Source organism: Quercus robur, chromosome 2 (assembly GCF_932294415.1).
Source record: "Quercus robur chromosome 2, dhQueRobu3.1, whole genome shotgun sequence".
Lineage (NCBI taxonomy): Eukaryota > Viridiplantae > Streptophyta > Magnoliopsida > Fagales > Fagaceae > Quercus > Quercus robur.
Window position 1 is genome coordinate 4,309,669 of NC_065535.1, and position 22,600 is coordinate 4,332,268.

The 22,600-nt window shown below is 33.7% G+C and overlaps 3 protein-coding genes across 4 annotated transcripts; 2 read left to right on the forward strand and 1 right to left on the reverse strand.

The window, feature by feature from the left end:
* The first annotated feature begins 654 nt into the window (after nucleotides 1-654).
* Nucleotides 655-9,695, forward strand: LOC126710258 (long chain base biosynthesis protein 1). 2 transcript variants are annotated; one of them, XM_050410648.1, is made up of 13 exons: nucleotides 655-1,597; nucleotides 3,474-3,704; nucleotides 3,808-3,902; nucleotides 5,172-5,263; nucleotides 5,673-5,766; nucleotides 5,857-5,929; nucleotides 6,058-6,190; nucleotides 7,063-7,237; nucleotides 7,934-8,074; nucleotides 8,164-8,259; nucleotides 8,442-8,583; nucleotides 9,066-9,193; nucleotides 9,270-9,695. In XM_050410648.1, the coding sequence occupies exons 2-13, from the start codon at nucleotides 3,551-3,553 to the stop codon at nucleotides 9,438-9,440; spliced, it is 1,494 nt and encodes a 497-aa protein (XP_050266605.1). In that variant the 5' UTR covers nucleotides 655-1,597; nucleotides 3,474-3,550; the 3' UTR covers nucleotides 9,441-9,695. The 2 variants fall into 2 exon arrangements, with proteins under 2 accessions (XP_050266605.1, XP_050266599.1); XM_050410642.1 differs by having other exon boundaries at nucleotides 656-1,507.
* Nucleotides 9,696-11,787: 2,092 nt separating this feature from the next.
* On the forward strand, nucleotides 11,788-14,984 carry LOC126710271 (SUMO-conjugating enzyme SCE1-like). Its single transcript, XM_050410659.1, has 5 exons — nucleotides 11,788-12,106; nucleotides 12,205-12,288; nucleotides 14,259-14,411; nucleotides 14,522-14,635; nucleotides 14,733-14,984. The coding sequence occupies exons 1-5, from the start codon at nucleotides 12,038-12,040 to the stop codon at nucleotides 14,793-14,795; spliced, it is 483 nt and encodes a 160-aa protein (XP_050266616.1). The 5' UTR covers nucleotides 11,788-12,037; the 3' UTR covers nucleotides 14,796-14,984.
* A 4,527-nt stretch (nucleotides 14,985-19,511) lies between these two features.
* Nucleotides 19,512-22,562, reverse strand: LOC126710281 (uncharacterized). The gene is made up of 2 exons (XM_050410672.1): nucleotides 21,285-22,562; nucleotides 19,512-20,404 (listed from the first exon to the last, which is right to left on the reverse strand). Exons 1-2 carry the CDS (start codon nucleotides 22,195-22,197, stop codon nucleotides 19,914-19,916), a joined length of 1,404 nt encoding a protein of 467 aa, XP_050266629.1. The 5' UTR covers nucleotides 22,198-22,562; the 3' UTR covers nucleotides 19,512-19,913.
* Nucleotides 22,563-22,600: the final 38 nt, after the last annotated feature.

The window sequence follows — 22,600 nt, forward strand, 5'->3', positions numbered from 1 at the left end:
CATAACTGTATGGCGAAGAAATCACATGACATGGTCCACGAATTGTTCAGAGCCTTCAGACCACTTATTAATAATTATGAAAAATGCTACGGCCACAATTTTTCTTCACCATCACTCTCAACTCTTCAACCATTTTCAAACACCCATTTCAGGACGTTCAAGACAATTTTGACGAGAATGTGACAAATTGTGACCAAAATTAAGAAACTTTTTATGGCACTAGTATTTCTCAATAATTATTATTACTTTTTATCAAATAAGTGAATGAGGGAGGTGGAAACGGAGACTCCGGTGAGGAATTGAAATTCAGACGATGGATTTTTTTTTTTTTTTCCTTTAATTTTCCTGAAAGGATTGTGTGTGGTTTCAGCCTTATTCATTAATGTGTAAAAATATGACGTGGCGTCCTAGTATTGGAGGTTATAAAATTTAATCTCTTTCTTTAATCACACAGTAAAACGAGCATAATTAAATATGGGCAAAACTTAGGTATAGTGCTTTAAATACAATAATTTTCTACTTAAAATTTTAACATCTGTCCAATTTAACACCCCAAACAAACGGCGTTAAAATTTTTTTTTTTTTTTTTCCTTCATCCTTCTTTTTCCTGTACTGCAACTGCGACCCACTGGCTTAAAATCTCCAGAAAAGAAGAATCATAAATCAAAATCATAGATCAGAAACGAAGAAAGATAGATCTGAAAAGAAGAAGGAAACAAATACACATACATACACACTCACACCGAGAGAGAGAGAACGAATCACAGATCAGAGAAGAAGATCATAGATCAGAAACATAGATCAGAAACGAAGAAAGACTCATAGATCAGAAAAGAAGAAGGAAACAGATACACATACATACACACACACCGAAAGAGAGAGAAAGAATCACAGATCAGAAAAGAGGAATCATAGATCAGAATCATAGATCAGAAAAGAAGAAGGAAACAGATATACATACATACACACACCGAGAAAGAGAGAAAGAATCACAGATCAGAATCATAGATCAGAAACAAAGAAAGCCTCATAGATCCAAGAAGAATACCAGTTCTTTGGCTCGCTTAGCGCGGCGGCGGACAGAGCGGAAGAGGAAAACAGAGATAGAGCCGGTGAGGAGAACGCTGGTTGCGACTTGGATAGTAGGAGGGTTGTCTGTGGTGGCGAAAATGGAAGGAAAACTCGGTGGGAGCTCCATTGGACCATACTTTCTCTTTTCTTTTCTTTTTTAACGCCGTTTGCTTGAGCTGTTAAATTGGACAAGTGTCAAAATTTTAAATAGGAACCTACGGTAGTGTAGCTAAGGAACTGTACTTGAGTTTTGCCCATTAAATTTACCTCCGTAGGAGTCAATGGGAATTGGTTGACCCTATCCCTCGTTTTTTATAATTTTTTTTTTCTTTTCTGAGTCTGAGAAAACCAATGAAGGAAAAAATACAAGTAGAAGGATAAGAAGAATCAGCTGCTCTGAATAGTCAGTGCCGTGTCCAAAATACTCTATTACCAGGTTCTCTCTCTCTCTCTCCACAATCTCAATCTCTCTTCACTCATTTCCATGTGCCATCAGATTGATTTACGTTAAAATTGATTGGATTTGGTTCGTATCCCCAAACTTTCGACTATATTGTTGTTTCTGTCTTTTAGATCTTTGGTAATTCAAAAACTTAATATAGAAACTTACTTCGAAGCAAATTGAAAAAAAGAGGATGTTAAATTGAGAATCTCAGCTTGATTTGGGAATAACAAATTTTTTATTATTTTTTTTTATATGTACAGATTTCTGTTTCATGTGTATTACTTTTTTGGTAAGTGTTTTATGTGTATTACTATTTCATGATGTTTTTCCATAGGAGAACTAGAATTTCTAGAGAATGATGTTTCAAGATGTGAGGTTCATGTCAATCATGATATTGATACAATTGTCAATTAAGGAAGTGGCAAAGAGTATGACTTTGGATAGAATAAATTGGAGGAAAAGAATACATGTGGTTAAACACTAACTAGTTTGTTGAGAATCTGTGGCCAATCCCTAAAAATTCGGGACTATGGCTTTGTTGTTGTTTTTTATGATGATGATGATGATGATGATGATGCTAGGGATACAATATTTGGCATGTTGTGATAGGAACAACATCACTTTCATCTTGGTCCACCACTGACACCATTTTTATTATGCACAGCTATTGTGAAAAAAGTTGTGAAAGATGTTATATAACTTATATCTCTAGATTTATTGTTTTGGCTTATCCCTTGTGCTTAGGGAATTAAGGATTGTGAAGATGTTCCATAGGAGCAGTTGGAGGCTCTTATCCCTCTAAAACATTATTTTGATGGCTTGGCTGATTAAGGGTGATTAGTGGGCGGTTTTGAGAGACCTCAATATTGGTTTATCTCATGTCATCATTAGGTTTGGTTACTGAGTTATTATAAGTAGGCTGAAGTTTGTATCAAGATGCATGGGGATTGTTATGGAATCCTACATTGAGAATGAGAGTTGGTTCTTACATTCAAGGTATCCGGAAGTGAAATTTATGGGGTAGGGGGTTATCATTTTGGAGAGTTTTAATTGCTCTTGCTTTAATTTCTTATCATTTTGGATATTGTTGTAAGTAGGACTGACTTATTTTTGTGTGGTGGAAAGTAGACTACATATTATGCAAGCAGTTATTCATATGTGTATCATAGAAGAATTAAACATGAAATGAAAATATGAAAAGTCATACTTATAAGTAGTATGGCATTTGGGTTTCAGGTCATTTTAAATTGTCTTTTTTTTCCCCTCCGAGATCCTCTATTTGATTTACAGTATTGGCATGTTGTTCTCAGTTACTGTAGTTTGACCTGCTTATTTTTAATCTGATTCAAGGAACATTTGACTTTGCTTGAAAGTTGAACCATTAGAAGCAGGAACTGTAGGATTATAACAATACTGCTTTGATTTGTGGAAGCATGTTTAATTGGAGTCTAAAATTTTGCCAAGTTTCTTGTTGATTGTTTGTCTTGAAACTATATAATTGTGGATGTGATTAGGTTATTTGTTAAATAAGGGAAATAAATACTTTATATTTTCATTCCAGCAGAAAACTGAGTGGTCTAGTAGAGCAGAAATTAGGAAACTGGAACTTGTTTGCGTTTTCTAACTTTAATCAATATTGTCTTATGATAAAGAAATGGAATTTGAATTTTGGATGAGGAATAGAATCATTTGAAATTTGTTTGAACTGGATGGCTCCCTTGTTAAGGTTTGCTGGTTCTTCATGACCACTTTTGATGATATAAGATATCTACCTTTAAATGATTGTTACTTCTAAAATGTTGCAATATATGCAGTCATATATGGTATATCCCTGTAGCATCGTATGCATCTTTGATTTTAATACTATTCATCTTTTTCTGTTAATAATATTTTGCTTTTGATTGTGTAATACTTTTTACTGCCATAACAATGGGACAATAATCGTAACTACATGCAGATTCTGGTCTCTAAGCCACTTGCTGCGGTGACGAGTGTCAAGACATTGTACTTACATTAGTATCCTTGTCTATGTGAATGATGAATGAAGCCTCTATGAACCCTCAATTTGAGATATCAAGTAAAATGGCATCAGCTGTTCTGAAAATAGTTAATACTACTTTAGATTGGGTTACCATGGCTTTAGATGCTCCTTCTGCTCGAGCTGTTGTTTTTGGAGTGCATATTGGCGGTAATTTCTTAAATCTTAAAAACAAAATGTCTTTGTTCTCATCTGTCTGATAATTGTTTGGTTAACTGATTCTTTTTTTTTTCCCTTGATCTTCTGGTTGAAGGGCATTTATTTGTGGAAGTTCTTCTTCTGGTGGTCATCCTTTTCCTACTTTCCCAAAAAAGTTACAAGCCCCCTAAGAGGCCTTTAACAAAGAAGGTTTGTGTGACAATTCTGATGTATACTTGAACTTTTTGTTTCTTTAACATACTTAAGTGAGATGTATTGAGTGTTGATGGCTGTGATATGACTAGCATATGTGGCGCGGGACAACCAGAACATAATTAAAATAATAGGAAAATAAGTGGATATGACCTAGGAGTCAACACCTAGACCTAGCTTAGAGTCAACACCAAGCACTAAGAATCAGCACTTAGGGCAGACCTGGAGTAAGCACCAAACCAAAGAGAGACCAAATGACCATTTTTTTAATTCATCAAAATATCAACTATCTTCTCAAGGAGTACAATAGGTTGGTTATAAAGGATTGCTAAACCCTAGTTTTAATTGGCTTAGGAAGCCCTTATTGCTTATTTACAAAAATAACATTGCTTCCAAATTAAAATACTATTATCCTAATAAACTACTAGGACCTAGTACATAAAAATACAATTGACTTGCAAACATAAATAATACTAAATAAAAATCTTCTTGCGTCTCCCACATCAGTATGCTTTACAAATTGAAAGAAATTTTTTGTTACAAAAATTCTGCTGATCATGTTCTGTGGAACAGAGTGTTTCAGAACATTTTTGGTATCAAATGTAGAGAACTTCTCCCTAACGATGATTGGTTTGCCAAAATAATTTTTAATTTTCTGCCAATGTCTTGCAATCTCTTTTGGATTCTATTGGTGGGTGTATATGGGTGTTATTTTTCTTCTTCTTTTTAATTGCTTTGGGGGGTTTTTTTTTTTTGGGGGGGGGGGGGGGGGGGGGGGGGTTTGGGAAAGGGAGAAGGGAGGGTGGTATTATGGCTTCTGCAGTGGATTGGGCCTATGTGTAGTGCTCTTAATGTTATGTGGTTTAGCAATGTTTCTGCTCTATCATAGTTGGCATAGATGAAGGCTGTACTGCTGCTTAAAGCTAGTTTATTTTGGTGCAGGACTTTTATCTCTTTCTTTCACCCCCTGGATCTTTGTTGCTAAAGTCAATATAAGGAATTTTTTTTTTCATAAAAAGAAAAGGAAAAATATCAATTCAGTCAATGTTGGAAAGTCATTATCATTAAACCTACACCTTAACTCTTGACACTGCTTGAAATCCTGGCTGAATTTTGAATTATGGTGACATATGAAATCATCGTTAGAGTTGAATGCATAGGATTGAAATTGTCACCGGGTTCTGTATGTCTATTGTGTGCTTTTGTGATTTTACTTAATTCTGTTTCACTGAGGGCTGGCACTGAAGCTGTTCCTGATGTTGATAGGAAATAGATGAGCTATGTGATGAATGGGTCCCAGAATCTCTCATTCCTCCTATTACAGAAGAGATGCAGAGTGAACCTCCCGTGTTGGAAAGGTGAGTATAGTTGTGATCTCTATGTAGAGGATTCCTTGATTTTTGTCAGAATAATTCCTTTACCTATATGTTTTGATCTTTTTTTTTTTTTTTTTTTTTTTTTTCACTTGAACTTTAAGAGGAAATATTTTTCTAGTTATGAGTTTCATGCATATTTTTTCTCCTCTATAGAAAGTTTCTTCCCTAGCACCACATTTTATTGCTATTCTCTTTCGTTGTTGTGTATTTTATTATATGGACAAATAATTGTGTTTACAGACTTTCAATTATTCATAAGTTAAACATTAGGGTTCTGAATAAGAACTAAAAAGTGTTTTTAAAAAGTCTAAAGTATTGTTACTCATGAGCACTTATCAACCACAAAAAAGAGGTATTGTCGCTCATGAGTTGTGTCTTCTCCTTCTGGCAGTGCTGCAGGGGTGCATACAATAATCAATGGCAAAGAAGTTGTCAATTTTGCTTCAGCAAATTATCTTGGATTGATAGGACATGAGAAGTTACTTGTAAGGAAATGTGGTTCCTATTATATATTTTGTTTTTTCTTTTATGATTCTTTGTTGGGATAGAGCATTTATAACAATATTTTTTCTTAGGAGTCATGTACGTCTGCATTGGAGAAATATGGTGTTGGGTCTTGTGGTCCTCGTGGGTTCTATGGAACAATCGGTAAGAGTTAATCTTGAAACTACCATCAAGAGCACCCCCCCCCCCCCCCCCCCTCCAAAAAAACAGTTTTCACATGTAAAAATATTTTTATTTTTGATGATTACTTATATATTTTCCCCTCTTACTAGATGTACACCTTGATTGTGAAGCAAGAATAGCAAAGTTTTTGGGAACTCCTGATTCAATTCTCTATTCTTATGGACTCTCCACCATGTTCAGTGCAATTCCAGCATTCTGCAAAAAAGGAGACATCGTTGTGGTGTGAGTATACGTAATCTTGATTGTAGTATAAAAGTTAGGTTCCTTTAGGATTTCTTTCTGTGTATGTATTTATAATCAAAGGAAATAATCGATTCTAAGAGGAAAATCATGTTTGCGAATTTGTTAAGAGACACTTTTGAAGACATGTTGGTGGCTATGTGGGCAATCATAAGGTGCTCTTCTTTGTGGGGGTGAGAAAAATATCAATGATGCTGGGTCGGATTCAGAGGGGGCAAGTTGCTTGTGATGGGATGAATGTTGTAGACAGTAGCAATGACTGGAGGTAGTAATTGGGTGACAAGAGTGTTAGCACTAATGTGGGTGTAAATAACATAATGAGGAGAGTGAATGTGTCCAATTATTGCTTAATTTTTGCTTCTGCTGCATCAAATGGTGTTTTTAAAGAAATAAATTTTCCTTTTTCCTTATAAGCAAACCAAACACAATTGTTGGAGGAAAAACTATTTTTCTACTTTGGAAATAGAAATATAGTTTATATAATTATATTGAAACACAAATCTGTTGAAGAGATATTTTATGAAGGTGGGTGTAAATTTTTACTTCTGAATTAAATGGATTCCCCCCCCCCCCCCCCCCAAAGAAAAAAAATCATGATTAAAAATGACCGTAGTGAGATAGAATTTCAAAAAAAGGTAACTACAAATGTGATCGTTGCTTGGCCTTCTTTTGTTGATGTAAGAACGTTGATGCAACCAGCCTTATTAGCTTGCTAGCCGACCTTAGCCAATTTTAACATATATCCTGGTGCCTTCTAGATTTCAGCATAAATTAGGAGTTTTGGCTGTTAAAATAGGTTTTCTGCTGTAAATTTGTATCTGTACTTTAATGTGCTTCTTGTCATTCCTGTTCAGGGATGAGGGAGTCCACTGGGGAATACAAAATGGCCTTTACCTTTCTAGAAGCACAATTGTGTATTTCAAACACAATGATGTGGAATCTCTAAGAAATACTCTGGAGAAATTCACTGCAGAGAATCAACGGGCTAAGAAATTGCGGCGCTACATTGTTGTGGAAGCTGTATACCAGGTAAATTTTTGTGCTTTATATATTTAAAAAATTCATCTTTGCTTCGTTTGTGTACATCTCATACATTAACTTGGCTCATGTGCTTAGACATAGTGAACAAACATAGGAGGCACCCTGAACTATTGTCTTTATGTTGCATGTTGCAGTAGTTGTTAAGTTTCTCCATGAATTACTGCTATACATTCTGGCAGTAGTCAGTAGAAGAAAGATGGGCAATTGCAAATACATTAGTATATTCTTAAGTGTTGCAATCTCTCTAATATGCGTGTTAGCCATTTTTCTCCAGTTCCACAGAGAATTGGGAGAGTTGTAATAGACTATTAAGCTGTTTTATTCTTTTCTGTTTCTGAAGCCAATTTCTTATCTTCCCATTAGATTTGTTTAATTTATTTCTCAGGGTAGAGGGTTGTACATTTGGGCCAAGAGCCTTTTAGCTCAACTAGCATGTTTTAGTGTTTTCAACGTAGACATCTAAGGTTCAAATTGCGCCCCCCCCCCCCCCCCCCCCCCCCCCCTATTGTAACTATCAAATTTATAATAATAAAAAAAAGAATTGACTATGATAATTTTATTGGTACACCATGATGGCTTTGCTTTGTTAATGGTATCCACACTGATTCGTTCTACTAATTTTGCCATATTTGCCACTGCCACCTTTTTTATAAAACACTGGATATCTGTTTCTAAAATTTGCAGAATTCTGGCCAAATTGCTCCCTTAGATGAGATCATTAGATTGAAGGAGAAACATCGGTTTCGTGTTTTATTGGATGAGAGCAACTCATTTGGAGTGCTTGGCAGTTCTGGAAGAGGTCTCACTGAGTACTGTGGGGTTCCAGTATGTTATGAAAACTTATCCAAACCCTTTTTTCTTCTAAAATAAATTTCCCAGTTTCTGTTTGTGATTGATGGTGATACGGTATGCAGATTGACAAGATAGATATTGTAACTGCTGCAATGGGACATGCATTAGCCACAGAAGGAGGATTCTGCACTGGAAGTGCTAGAGTTATTGATCACCAAGTATGTAAATAGTAAATTATAAGAATGACCAAGTAAAATGAACAATTTTGCTGATTGGATGGAAACACAATTCGAAAGTTTTATACTATTCTATTCTAGATGGTAATGCTTATTTTATAGTAATAGATTTCTTGTCCAGTGTTTTAAGTGCTAATGTCTGTGTGCGCGCTAATTTTTGGCAGCGATTGAGCAGTTCCGGATACGTTTTTTCTGCTTCCTTGCCCCCCTATCTTGCGAGTGCTGCAATAACCGCTATTGATGTCCTGGAGGAAAATCCTGGTCTGATAAAGAAGCTGAAGGCAAACACTGCTCTCTTATGGAAAGGTTGGTTCTAAATTCTACCTCACTGCTAACTGATGTTGGATATATTTGGAAAGAATAAAAATACCATACATTGGGAGCTGAAGAATTTTATGTTCAGTAATGCTTTATAACAGTACCATTTATCCCTTTTTTTTAATCATTATAGGCATAGGTACAAGAAACAACTATTGATAGGGCATTATTATCCGTTGTTTAAAGTTGGTTGCTTTAGGCTGCATGGCCATGTGTAATCTTTTTACGTATTTACCTCTGAATTATACCTTTTAAAACAAGTCTGCTTACTTTAGATTGATGCCTTGAATACATGGTGCTGCATCCAGCCATTGAAAACATAATTGTTTAATCTATCAAAAGCCAATTTTTTTTATGTTCCTACCTTCTTGTTAAAACTTATGAAGTCAACCAAAAATTAATTAATATAGATATGCTTGCTTAAAGCTGCCTTCATACTGTTTAGTTCAAAATATATTTGGTGACTGCAGGACTGTCAGATATACCTGGCCTCTCGATAGCAAGTAATCCTGAATCACCCATTGTTTTTCTCAAATTAGAGAAGTCAACAGGATCAATGAAAAATGACTTAAGCCTTCTTGAGGACATTGCTGACCATGTAAGTAAAATAGCTTTATCCATTTTCTATTCATACCTTTTGCAATTTTTATTTCCTAATTGTTGTATGATTGCAGGTGTTGAAGGAAGACTCCGTATTTGTGGTGGCTTCCAAAAGATCAACACTTGATAAGTGCCGTTTGCCCGTTGGTATCAGATTGTTTGTTTCTGCGGCCCATTCAGAATCTGATCTGCAGAAGGCAGCTGAATCATTGAAAAGAGTTACAGCATTGGTGCTCAAGAGTTAAAACTAGTTAAACTGAGTGGTGCATGTCAAATCTCTACTCTGTCCGCTCTTGCCGGACCTCATCAGGTTTCTTTTAGATGCCCTTCATATTTTAAGACAATTTTTGTAATGTAGGCTACGGCCTGTCATTGTTGATAATTTATGTAGTAATTCCTGTGCAATTATTTTTAGAATGACAAATTTTGTTCATGCAACTTTTGAGTACTTTTAATATAAGCCATAGTTTTAATAGCATCCTTTGGGGTGTCTTATCACATGTTTATGGTTCAAACTCCACCTGTCTCCATTATCTACCTATCAAAGGGAAGAAAAAAAAAAAGAGTGTTTGTTCACTGTACTGTGGACATTTTTGGGATGAAAAAATTGTAGAGATTAAATATTTTATTCTTCTGAACCTCTCTAGCTGCTTTATTCAAGATAAGGAAAAGATGATTTAAGCGTCACTGCTCTGGAAGCATTTTGAAGACGGGTCATACTGGGACCAATACTTTTCCATTATGGGGCTGAATGCTTTGTTACCAATTAGCAACTTCACTGATGTTCTGAAAAGGAAAGGCCTGTGTATGATGGTGGCGTTTTTCTTTTTTGGGTAATCAATACATGGCGAGGAAAAATTCAACTAGGCTTAATATAGTGTTTGAAGTTGATTGAATCTTAGAATGGATGGTGCAAAAATTCATTAGTAATAGCATATTTTGAGTGGTAATCTTCACTCGGGAGTTTGAATACGTAGAACTCCCTAAAATATATGTTTTTAATAGTGATAAACAATAAACGATCTAAAAACTGATTGAACTGGAAGACTTTTGAGGATCTCCTGCTATTGCAATTTCACCATTGTAGATGTATGTAATTTTTGAAGTTTATTATGTGTAAGAAATAAAAATATTATGCTAAGAGTCTTGTAGTTCGAAATTACTTGGTTCTTGTAAATTCCTAAGTTTGTGACATTAATTGGTCCATATAATTTTGTGATATTATTTGGTTTTCTCTATAAAGAGAACCATGTTTAAATCCCGCTTTCCCTACTTATTGTAATAATTGAATTATTGAAATAAAAGAAAAAAGAAAAAAATCTAACATGTGTGGGGATAGTAAAACATTCTTATCTACTTGCTAAAGCAAAGATAAATATGACAATATGAATACAAAGGTTATGTGTAGAAATTCATGTAAATTATTATTGGCAAATAAGTTTTAAAAAAAGAAAAAGAAAAAAGAAAACAACACAATATAATGACAGTATTTATTTATAATTGATTGAAAGATGCTATGAATAGAAAGGTTATGTATAGAAATTTAGGTAAATTATTATTGGCAAACAAGTAAAAAAGAAAGCAACGGGGTATAATAATAGTATGAATTAAGTTGATTGAAATTCCAAGACAATGCATTTCATTTAAATGGATTATAATTTAATTTTTTGGTTTTAGAACTATATGATTTTAATACTTCTAAACTATAAGTTTTAAAATATAATTTTCTTTAAAAAATTAAGGAAAGAGAAATGAAAGGCACTAAAAATTGGCCAAATAGAAGGAAAAAAAATCTGTATTTTATATTCTTTGTTCGAAATAATTATTTTGATTAAAAATATGTATACAACTAATTTTTTTTTTAAGATACAATTGTTTATGGAAGAAAAACTATTTTTTTAAAATTATTTTTTATAATGTCACTTACCTGGGTGGAATAGACTTTAATAAAAAAATTGTAAAAAAAAAAAGATTAAAATAGAAACATTTTGACTTTTAAATATTCAATAAATCTAGTGACATAACATTTTGAATGATACATTGCAATTAATGCTATAAACTATTTTACAACATTTTTATAAATTATTAATGTAACTGGTTTTTTATTGATTTCATCTAGATCTACCATTAATATCACTTTTTTATTTACCAATAACTACTCACAACATTAGTATTTTGTAAAAAAAAAATTATAAAAAGTTTATATCTCTAGCATTACTTGAGATTAATATAACTTTATTTCACAATATTTATAGAGATGTCACATTGTATTTTTTTTTAAAGAGAATTTCAACTTATGATATTTGTTCTTGATAATAGTTTTTTATTATCATATCAAGACATTAATTGATTTTTTATATAGACAAGATTCAACTTAAATTTCTTATACAACCATAAAAAATTTTACCAATTAAACTAATCCTAACACTTTATGTTCTAGTTGGCTATCAAATAATTACTTTTATATATATATATATATATAACGAAAATGATGTAGCGTGAATATTACAACTTATCAAATCATTGTGAAAATTCGTGTGTACTTACCCAGATCTGTGTACAGTGTACTTGCCATTTGAAACACAAAAAAAAAAAAAAAAAAAAAAAAAAAAAAAACCAAAAACAGAATTGGGTCCTTGAAAAAGAAAAAAAAGAAAAAAATTGGGGATTGGGGAGTACAAATATATTGGGACTGTGTGTGTGTGAGTGTGATTGATTATAAAGCTAAGGTAAAGACAGAAAGTTCCAAAACTAGATTAAAGCCGTGCTAGTCCCATTCTTGGAAAATCAGAAAACCCATACCCAGTCTTTGAAGAGATTTAGAGAGAGAGAAAACAAAAAAATGTCCGGAGGAATCGCGCGTGGCCGTCTCGCTGAGGAACGAAAAGCCTGGCGTAAGAATCACCCTCATGTCCGTACTCTCTCTCTCTATTTTTATTTATTTTCAATCCTTCAATTTTTTTTCTTCCTTACTTTTTGTTTATATTTTTTATATTTTTGTTTAATTAGGGTTTTGTGGCTAAGCCCGAGACCTGTACTGATGGCTCCGTCAATTTGATGGTCTGGCAGTGCATCATTCCTGGCAAACCTGGGGTCAGTTCTTTTTTATTTTTTTATTTTTTTTTTTGTTGATATAGTTCATAAAAATTATGATTGGAAACTTTTCTCGTTTATACATGTTGATATAGTCTGTTGAGGATCCGATTATAAAAAAAATTTAATTAAGATTGTAACTTACGAATTTAAAAATTGCCATTAGGGTTTTGATTTAGGAGCTTTTTAATTTTTTTAAAATTTATTTTATTTTATACTATTACTGTATGGATTTTGTTCATTATGTGACTTTTACGCTTTTGTATGACATGGAGGCGGCTGTTTTTTTATGTGATGATGAGTTTTTGATTACTAGCAATTGGCAATTAAATGATATTTTATGTGTAACTTGGTTTATTTTAATTGGATTTGGAGATCGTTTTTATCAGTGGATATGGGAGTGATGTCTTATGCTGTAAATGTGCATTTCATCAGCAGTGGGCGGATTTCAGCTATGAATGTAAAATCGCCTTTCGTGTTGGGCTTTGGTTTTGAGATCAATGCTTTTTTTTTTTTTCTTTTTTTTTTTAAACAATTGATGTTGTTCTTGGTGTAGCATAAAGATACAATGACAATGTTAATGCGCCCACCCTTTTACAGAAATTGTGTTTCTTTATTGAAACTATGGTGCTTATTCCATGTCGTGCAGACATTTAATTACAACATTGTCCTTTGTAGTGTTCCTTACTTCGAACTACTTGGAGAAGCAAGTTTTAATATGGCTGACTTGTTCATGGATATGTTTAACTCAAATATTGTTTATTTGCACCTTCAAAATGCACAATTGTATTAAGCATGTATTGTTAACACAAAGCTATCCAGAAGGTCCTCTTTGAAGTGTGCTTATGTTATCCATTGAGATCATGTAACTTAAAGACAAGTAGTGTGATTTGGGAACTTCGCAAGTTTGACAGGTACCCCAGATATTGCAAATTATGGTATATAGAATGGGCTGAAAAATTCCTTTGTTGTTCTGGCTGGTTATATTAATAATTACTGATTGATTTTTTTTTTTTAATAAATCAAAAGTTAATGATACAAGATTGGAATTTTGTTCTCTGGTTGACTTAGCTTTTGAACATTCACCCACTATACTTTTCCTTTTTAATTCTTAATTTTATTTACATGTTTGACATGATCACAAAAGAGTGGGGTTAGTGGATTGATCTTGTGGAACAAAGACTAATAACTGCACAGAACAACAACAAAGGAGTGATGTGCTTTATGTTATTTGGCTTGCAAAAGGATAAAAGGTCATGGATTTAGGGAGTGTTAGATAATGCGATGACCTCTGATGTGGCAAAATCAATGCTTTTGGAAAGAGTTGATTTGCAAAGCAGAAATTGCAAAGATGGCCTAAATAATTCAATAAGGATTTGTTGGTTTGATGATAAAGGAGACTAATTTTTTTATTCCATTTTTCTTTAGATATGATTTATGATTCATTTACATTGGCACTGTTAGAATCTGAAGGGTTTCCAAAGTAACCCTAGGTTGGGTGGTTGGGAATTTGAGTGAGTCAGGGTAGAAATGGGATTGGCTATGTTTCAGAAGCTATAACATATTGATTGAGATGTGTGAACTTGGAATATGGACATTGTGGTGGCCCTCAACAAAGTAATGGAACTATTAGAGATTATTGATTACATGATTGAAAGTTACTTGAGGGCTTTTTGCAGAGGTACTAGAGGTGAGTATGGGAGAAGACGTTTCCATTGAATACTGCCCGGTAATGGCTGTTATCAGAACTTTATTTTTTAATGCTATTTCATTTAAAAATTTTCCTATATTTATAAAGTTACAGGTTATGCCAAATGATAAGTTTCCAATTAAAGATGTTTTCTTTTAGCTTTTAGGGTCTAGATGATGAATTTTGCTGGAAGTAGGAGTGCTGATATAACATTTTGGTGTAATTGCGTTGATTCAGTGCCTCATTTAATGGCAATGCATCTATCTTCTTAACAATGCAGACTGATTGGGATGGTGGCTTCTTTCCACTTACGCTCCACTTCAGTGAGGATTACCCTAGCAAACCCCCAAAGTGCAAGTTCCCTCAAGGTTTCTTCCACCCAAATGTCTACCCCTCAGGGACAGTGTGTTTGTCAATCCTCAATGAGGACAGTGTAAGTACTCAACACTGCCATTCCAAGGATTTGCAGATTGAGCTTCTGAGTGTACATGATTGATTATCAAAACTTGCAGTTGTTATTTGACCTTTTGTTTCTGTTTGCAGGGGTGGAGACCAGCCATTACTGTAAAACAAATTCTAGTTGGCATTCAGGACTTGCTAGACCAACCCAACCCTGCTGATCCAGCACAAACTGATGGCTACCAGCTCTTTATTCAGGTTTTTGCAGTCCCTCACATCTTAAATCCTAGACTTTGTCTAAATTTCCAAGTCTTGCTAATGGTATTAACAATACTTCTCTGGCCCTGTTATGCAGGAACCAACTGAGTACAGGAGAAGGGTGCGGCAGCAGGCCAAGCAGTATCCCCCTCTCGTTTAGCATTTTGATGGATGTGGTCAAATTATTTAACTTGTCCATTATTAAATGCTTAAAGCCCTTTTAAGATTGGACCGCGTCATTGGCAGGATTTTAGTTGTTTTTCAAACATGGCTATAAATTTGTTAGGAGTGGATTTGTCGTTACCATGTTCACTGTGGATATAATAAAATATGGTTGTATTTATGGTTACTTATGCTGGAAGGAATGTCAAATGTTGACTGCAACATACCTGTTTCAAGCGTCTTTTTAGTAAACCGTATCTCTCTGCTGAGTGGCAATGTGCTTGTTGCGAGACCCCATTCTTCTCTTGATATGGCTATGCAAGTGGTCCTTAGCATAACCCAATTATAAAGAGCAAGATGGTTACTGTTGTGCAATATTGTTGTTATTCTCTTTTGGTAGTCTTATGCAGTAAGTGAATATGAGGAGCTATGATGTTCCGGGGACAGATCAAGTTTGAGGATGTTTAAGGTGAGTACATGTGAATAATATGCAGGAGCTGTAAAAGAGGTGGTGTTGCACTTGCGATATAAGATAATAAGTACTGAAAAGAGGGATAAATGTGGTTGAGGATTATAGAATTTAATACAAAATTTCTTAATCTATGTTGAAAAGGTTCTCTCCAAAATAAGTTGACAATATTTTTCTATTTAATTTGACAAAAAATAATCATATAATTTTTTTTTGAAATATGTTCAGTCAAATTGTGTTTGGGATGAAACTAATATAGATATATCTGCTAAGCTTTAGCTGTTGTCCCATCCATAAAAGAATCAATATATGCTGAAATTATTCTGTGATGCATTTTTATTTTTTTGAGAAGATATTCTATGATGCATTTCATTCATTCATTGCACCATTCATTCATATAATTTAATTATTCACTAGTGATGAAAACTCCTAAGCTCCTCGATCAATGCAGTCAAGTTGGTATAAGATAGAATAATTATTTCATGCATTGAATGTATATATGCATTCTCCTTTGTGGCGTCTCCACTTCTTTTCAGCTTCTATTTTGTATTTAACAATTTATATTTTTGAATTCTTGTAATCTTTATCTGCTACACTCCTTATCATGTGTATTAATCTATATATATAAAACAAAAAAACTCAATACAATATGAGAGGGTTGCAACAATTAAAAAAATTACGTTTGTTTCAATTAGGTATTAGTGCTTGTGTGTGTGTGTGTGTGTGTCATGGCCTCAGACTAATCTTCTTCTTCACCTTCTTCTACTTAACTCCACCACATCTCCCTTACCCGCTTCTTCTCTTCCTTGTCAAATGCTCATCATTCCCTATCCATCATTCATACCAACAGTAATTCTCTCTACTGGAAAAAACCCAATTACTTCCCTATCTTAAAGGTCATGATCTTCTTGGTTTCAGTGATGGTTCAAACCCATGCCCTCTATCCACAGTTTGTGTCAACAATGTTTCAACCCCAACTCTGGTATGCCCTTCTTGGACCAGGCAAGACCAACTTCTCATGAGCCTTCTCATTTCTATTGGATGAAATCACACCACTACTAGATGTTGGCTTCTCTTCATCAAAAGAAATTTGGACCACTTTTGAAGCGTCACTGGCCTCTACTTCCAAGGTCCAATACTCATATTTTTGTATTCACTCTCTTTACTAGGGTTGTAAATGAGTCGAGTCAAGATTATCAAAAAATTTCAAAATTGTTTATATAACTTTACTTTGAAAATTATGCTTATCATCAAGTAAGATTACATGTTCAAGCTTTTTTTTACTCATTCACACATGTATGTTAATAATTACTAATTAAATTCTAGTTGAAATTATATTATCAAGTTAACTATATAGAATGATTTTTTTTTTTTTTTTTTATGAACTTATAAAAATTAGATTATTTAACTTTTTTTATTGTTAAAAATTATATATAATTTGGATTATGTTTGTTATCAATAAATTATAAACAAATTTTTTGACATTATAAAAACTTACCATATACTATATACTGTATTTCCTTATAATAAATACACGAAAAATATAATATTATAATCAAACATCAAATAATTTCAAACATATACAAGAATAAAAATTGGTTTATTCTATTCCTTTTAAAGATACTAAAATTACAAATTAGTTTGTTTCTCTTTCTCTTTATGTTAATGCTATATATCCGATAATCAAATCAAATTATTTAATATAACACATTATAAATTCATTTAAAATAAAGACAATTGCTAATGACTCCTCCTCAAAAAATTGCTAATGACTCTTGCTAATTTCCAAGATCTATATTTACCATTTTTTTTCTCCATAGCTTTCCTTGTACAAGTACGTGTTTTCCTATAATGTTTAAATTATCAATTAAATGCGCATGCGTCTTAATTTTCTTGCTAATGATTTCCAAAATCTTTGTTTTCTGATCTATAATTATTTTCTTTGTGTAAATACGTCTGGCCAATTAATTCAATGTCTGTCAATGACTATTCATTTCGCTTTTAAGTCAAACTTTCAATATTGCTATGTCAAACGAGCAATAATTAATGGAAATCAACTACAGAAATTTTCTTTAAAAAAGAAAAAAGAAAAAAAAAAATAAAGACCAGATAAATTGGTGCTTCACTTCATTCTGTATATAATTAGTACGGTATATAACTATATATTACTAGAGGGGGGGGGGGGGGGGGGGCATGAAAAATACTCTGGGATAGCTAGCACAAGATTATTCCTATTTACTAAACCTCCTGCAGAAGCTGAGCTTGGTTTCAAATCTCATTGGATTTGAAATATGAAACCCGCGATTCTATGGTATAAAATTAAAAGATGTTGTCTAGAGTTTTATAATTCAACTAACGCTTTCGAATGTTTTTAATTGAGACGTTCAGGATTCAAATCCCTCTTTCCAATTGTAACAATCAACTAATCAAAAATAATAAATAAAGAGAAATGTTAACGGGCACTATGCGGTGCTTGCTAAGATTTTCCTAATGTGAGTTTTACGTAATAAAAAAATTGAGATAAATGAAAGAAAATGACATAAAAGTAGTTATAAAGCTGAAAAAATAACATAAAGTTGCAAAAAAGATTTAAAAAAAATGGTCACAAAAAAGTCAAAAAAATTGTTGTTAATGTGGTGCCTATTAACACATTCCATAAATAAATGCTAAAACATGTCAAACAATTGAAGTACATGGCTCTTGGTCTTAGTAATAAATAAAAGATTTAGTAAAAAAAAAAAAAATGTACAAAGATATTTATTTGATTTGCTAGGGTGCAAAGGTATCATTCTTAGCAAAAGAAATGAAAAATTACTCCTATATGTCGTTGAGAGTGCTTTCGTCAACCATAGCAAAGTTATAAACAAAGGTTGAATTTGTGATCATTGATCTATAGGATCTATAGGAGTAAACATTGAATTTGGAGTCGATGCATGCACCAAATTCTCCCCTTTGGATTTCATTTTATAGTCAAACCGCATGATTTTGAAACATGCAGGCGTCAAAGATTGAATTGAAACATCTTATTTACATGCAGGCGTCAAAGATTGAATTGAAACATCTTATTTATCATTTTATCTATATCTCTGGACTCTTCTATTCCTAGCAAAAAGTTTAGACACGTCAATGCTTTATTTATTTATTTTTCTCATTCTTATTTGTGAATCACAATTCTCTCCCCTTTTTTATGTGCAAAGGAAAAATCTTTTAAGGCACTTATACACTCCGTACACATAATATTCATAATTTCTCATACGTTGTCCATATATATATATATATTAAGTATATCCACATTCAACACATAAAATGGATAGTGTACAACAATTATACACTTAGTGTGCAATAATCAATGCCAATGTGCAAATAATGGATAATAAAGATTTCCTTTCAACAAACTCAACAGAAAGAGTACTGGTTACAGAAAATTCAAACTTCTGAGAACATATTAGAAAAATCAGAAGCAAATGGAAAAATGACATCATGCGGGACATCATGAAACATGAATATTAAAGTCCTCTAATTGGGTGCATCAACTCTTGCAGGGGTATCTACACATTTTTTTACTTCACATAGACGTGTTGCACTTTTCCTCCTCAAAACACAAGTAAACACCTGTCATCAATGATAGATAGCACAATGTTGCCTATTGTTAGTATTTTGATTTTCCACAAAATTAACCACCACTTAGGCATCAATTTCTATTGCTATGGTCTCCATCTGAAAGGCCAATTGAAGCTCATCTGAGAGACCATAACTCTGCCAGAGCACTAGTAGTGACACCAATAGCTCTGGAATAACCTCATACCTATTGCTAACCCCAGGTAACTGATGAAGAAGCATAAGAATTGAGTTTGACTAGTTCGTTTTATCCATTTGATCCAGGGAATTGACTTTTGATAGGTCACAATACAGCATAACTGAGCAACATTTCTGAAACACTGAGAATGAAGGTTTTGATCAATCTCATAGTGTTGAAAGGTAATATGGTTCCTATGGATCCAAAGAGACTAGACACCAAAAGAAGAAAAAAAAAAAAAATCAGGGAAGTGTTGGGTATACACTTGTGAGTGGAAGCCCCATATGATAAATAAGTTGAGGAACTAATTTAACATAATTGGACCTAAACTTATAAGTGTTTTTAGGTTAAGTGACCTCAAGTAGAGTCATCTCAAGGTGTTATCTTCCTAACAAGTTAACCAATGAATTGAAGAGGGACCTAAACTCATAAAAGTACTTGTATATCACTACACCATCAATACAATCACTATCTCTTTTCAATTAGCAAATTGGTGATAAGGCAAAAATTACAACTTGAATAAACAATAGTATCTTGATATTCACAAGAAAAGAATTGTAGGGAAAAAAAAATGTATAAAACGAGTTGAATACAGAAAATAACAAAACAAAAGTGTCCGCAGTCTATGAAGCTGTGTTATTTATCTGCAATCTCTCTGGAAATGAGCAAGCCACTTGAGGCCACTTGAGGTTGCATAAGATCTTATTTGACGATGAACAGCAAAATGTCAAACTCCAACTTAAGTTGATTTTTGAATCTCTCTGGAACTCATATATATTCTGCAAACCCATGTGACTAACAAAATCAATGCATCTATAATCTAATGCACCAAAACCCAATGTGTCTTCTTGTCACTGCATTGCATCTGAGGGTCTTCCACTTTCTTCTAAGACAATCTCAAAAAGTTCAACTTCACCCTCATGGTCAGAATCTTTTGTATGTCTACTAGTTCCATTTTGACTGCCTCTGATTGTGTATGAATTAAAGTAATTTGAGTCAAATTTCATTGAGAAAAGATCTGTGCTATCTTCATAGTCTATGCCACTAGCTGGAGAATTTAGAGGAGGTTGAATGAAGCAAGGATTTGGTGTCCTCTGTGCATTTGCAGGCCCATATTTGAAGACACTTTGGCCCATATTAACCAGAACCAAAATGTCAGTGTTTGCTGCTAGAATTGGATATAATGGAGTCCCAAATTCCTCAGACTTGCAATGGACTACATGGACCAGCTCTGAATCTACTGTGAAAAACACCTTCTTCTGCTTAGGATGAAACCCACAACCAATCACCTTATCTGTTCTTCCCCATTCTGCTTCTTCGGATTCGAACACAAGTTTGATTCCTGAAAAAGGAAACTGTTAGAATAATAATTAAATGATTAAATTCACTCTTTCCTGACGGCTCAAGCTTCTGAGACAATTGATAATCTATTACTGACTAAACTTATTAAAGTATTCTTTAAAAGAAAAGTCAGATAGCAAAGCGACTAAAGAAACAAGAAAATTACTGTTAATTTCAGAAATTTAGGCAAGAAAATAATATAGCAATAATATGAATGGAACCTTCTTTTTTGGGTCAGCAGCTCAAAAACTACTTCATATACACGAAAAATGTTGGCACGATAAGGTGGGTCAAAGATTAGAAAAAGCAGCATCAATTATTCCATTTCATATAATTTATGATCATGTGACCATGTCATATAGTGGACCTTTCTTTTTGTTGGCATTTTAGGTCTAGGGTATTCCTTGGTGGGTGGCCACTTTCCCATTTCTAATGCAGTGTGATAACAAATTAATCGCTAATAGTGAATTGCTATTATGTTCACTATCCATGAACATTCCCAAAAACCTGGTTGTATGCTTTCTGAAATATTGTAACTGCAAGTTCAACAAACTAGGCTTGTTTGGGAGGGGACAAAGGAATGAAATGAATTGAAAGGGATTTTCAAGAAAATTTTATTTATTTTTCTGTTAGAATTAAGTAGGAAAAAATGGAATGGTTAGAAAGGAACGTTCATTTACTTCAATTCCCTTTTAAGGGCTTTTCTAAACAGTGGGAGGAATACTCATTCCTTTAATGAAATGAATGCAAAAATATAGATTTTATTCTATTATGAAAAAAGACAAATAAAAGATGAATGGTATAATAGTAAAATTATATATTTCTTATATTTCTGTTACTGTACTTTAATACCAAACATAGACCAAGAAAGTAGAATTTACCTTCAAGATAGACAGAACCATTGGAGTTGAATCCAATGCTTCCTGGATAGCTGCCTGGAAGTTTTGATGGAAGAGAGCCTCCTGCAGTGAGCCCCAAAGACAGCTTCACTGCTTCGCCACCTTTACCACTTTCTTCAATGTCAACCTTCAACTCTTCAAACTTGTTAACTCTATGACTACTGCTTGTAACATGGACTAAAGATTCTGAATAATTAGCTTTTCCATTCAAATTCTCTTGTATAAGTTTAGTCTTCTCACCTTCTTTAGCCTTGCCTACCGATTCTTTGTCATCGCCATGAGAAAACAAAATTGTGATTTCAAAATAAGCTTCTTGAGGAAAAGCAATATTATTTCCCAAAGAAGGACCTGGTAAAGGCAAAGCTGTTCTAATTACAGTTGTAGCAGTTGTGGAAGGTTGGCTTAGACTCACTCTCTTTAACCCTGAATTGAACCTTATCTTTTGCATGTATTCCACTGATCCTGGACAAACTTCCCAGCTTATTTCAGCCTCAGTTTCATTCCTTTGATCACCAACAGCGCATAAACCCAGCAGTGATGTTGATCTTGTTGATGTGTTGTTGTCCATGAAAGCAAATTGAGACCATCCATTCTCAACAGCATCGGTAATGAGTGATGGATTATCACCCCAACTGAACAAAGGTTTCACCGAAACCCCACGTTGAAAAACATGATTCCCTCTTCTTCTAGCTTCTGAATTATCAGGTTGATGATGAACACTAGCTCTTGAAACATTATTCCCAATCCCAGTTGCTCGAAAACTCGGAACGCCTAACGTTTCTACAACTTCTTTACGTTGTCTGCAACGACACCACCTCCAAACCAAAAGAACAAGAAGGGAAGTAAGAACTACGATGGACAAAGCCACCACTGTAACTTGTATCCATCCAAGCATCTCTCAACTTTAGCTCCTCCAATTTTTTTTTTCTCTTTTTTGTTCCTTCTCTTAGGCTTTGAATGGTACTAGTTTGGATTAGATAAGAAGAGAGGAATTTGGAGAATTTTCGTGGGAATGAAAAGTTTAAGAGACAGGCAGGCGTGGACTAGGACCGATTCAAGAAAGGCAGGAGAGCGTGGTGTGAGAAAACGATAAAGGTGTCAATGGCAAAGAAGATATAGCAATCTTGTGTTTGAAGAGATGTGGGATTAATGTTTTTCAATACAATAGAAGACTTTTTATTGGGTCTAATTCTTTTTGATGTGATACTTGAACCGACAGACTTGCCTCATTTAAAATACGCGTTTTTTGATTCATTTTTAGTTTCGAAGGTAAGAGGGACAAGAGGGGTATTTTTGTT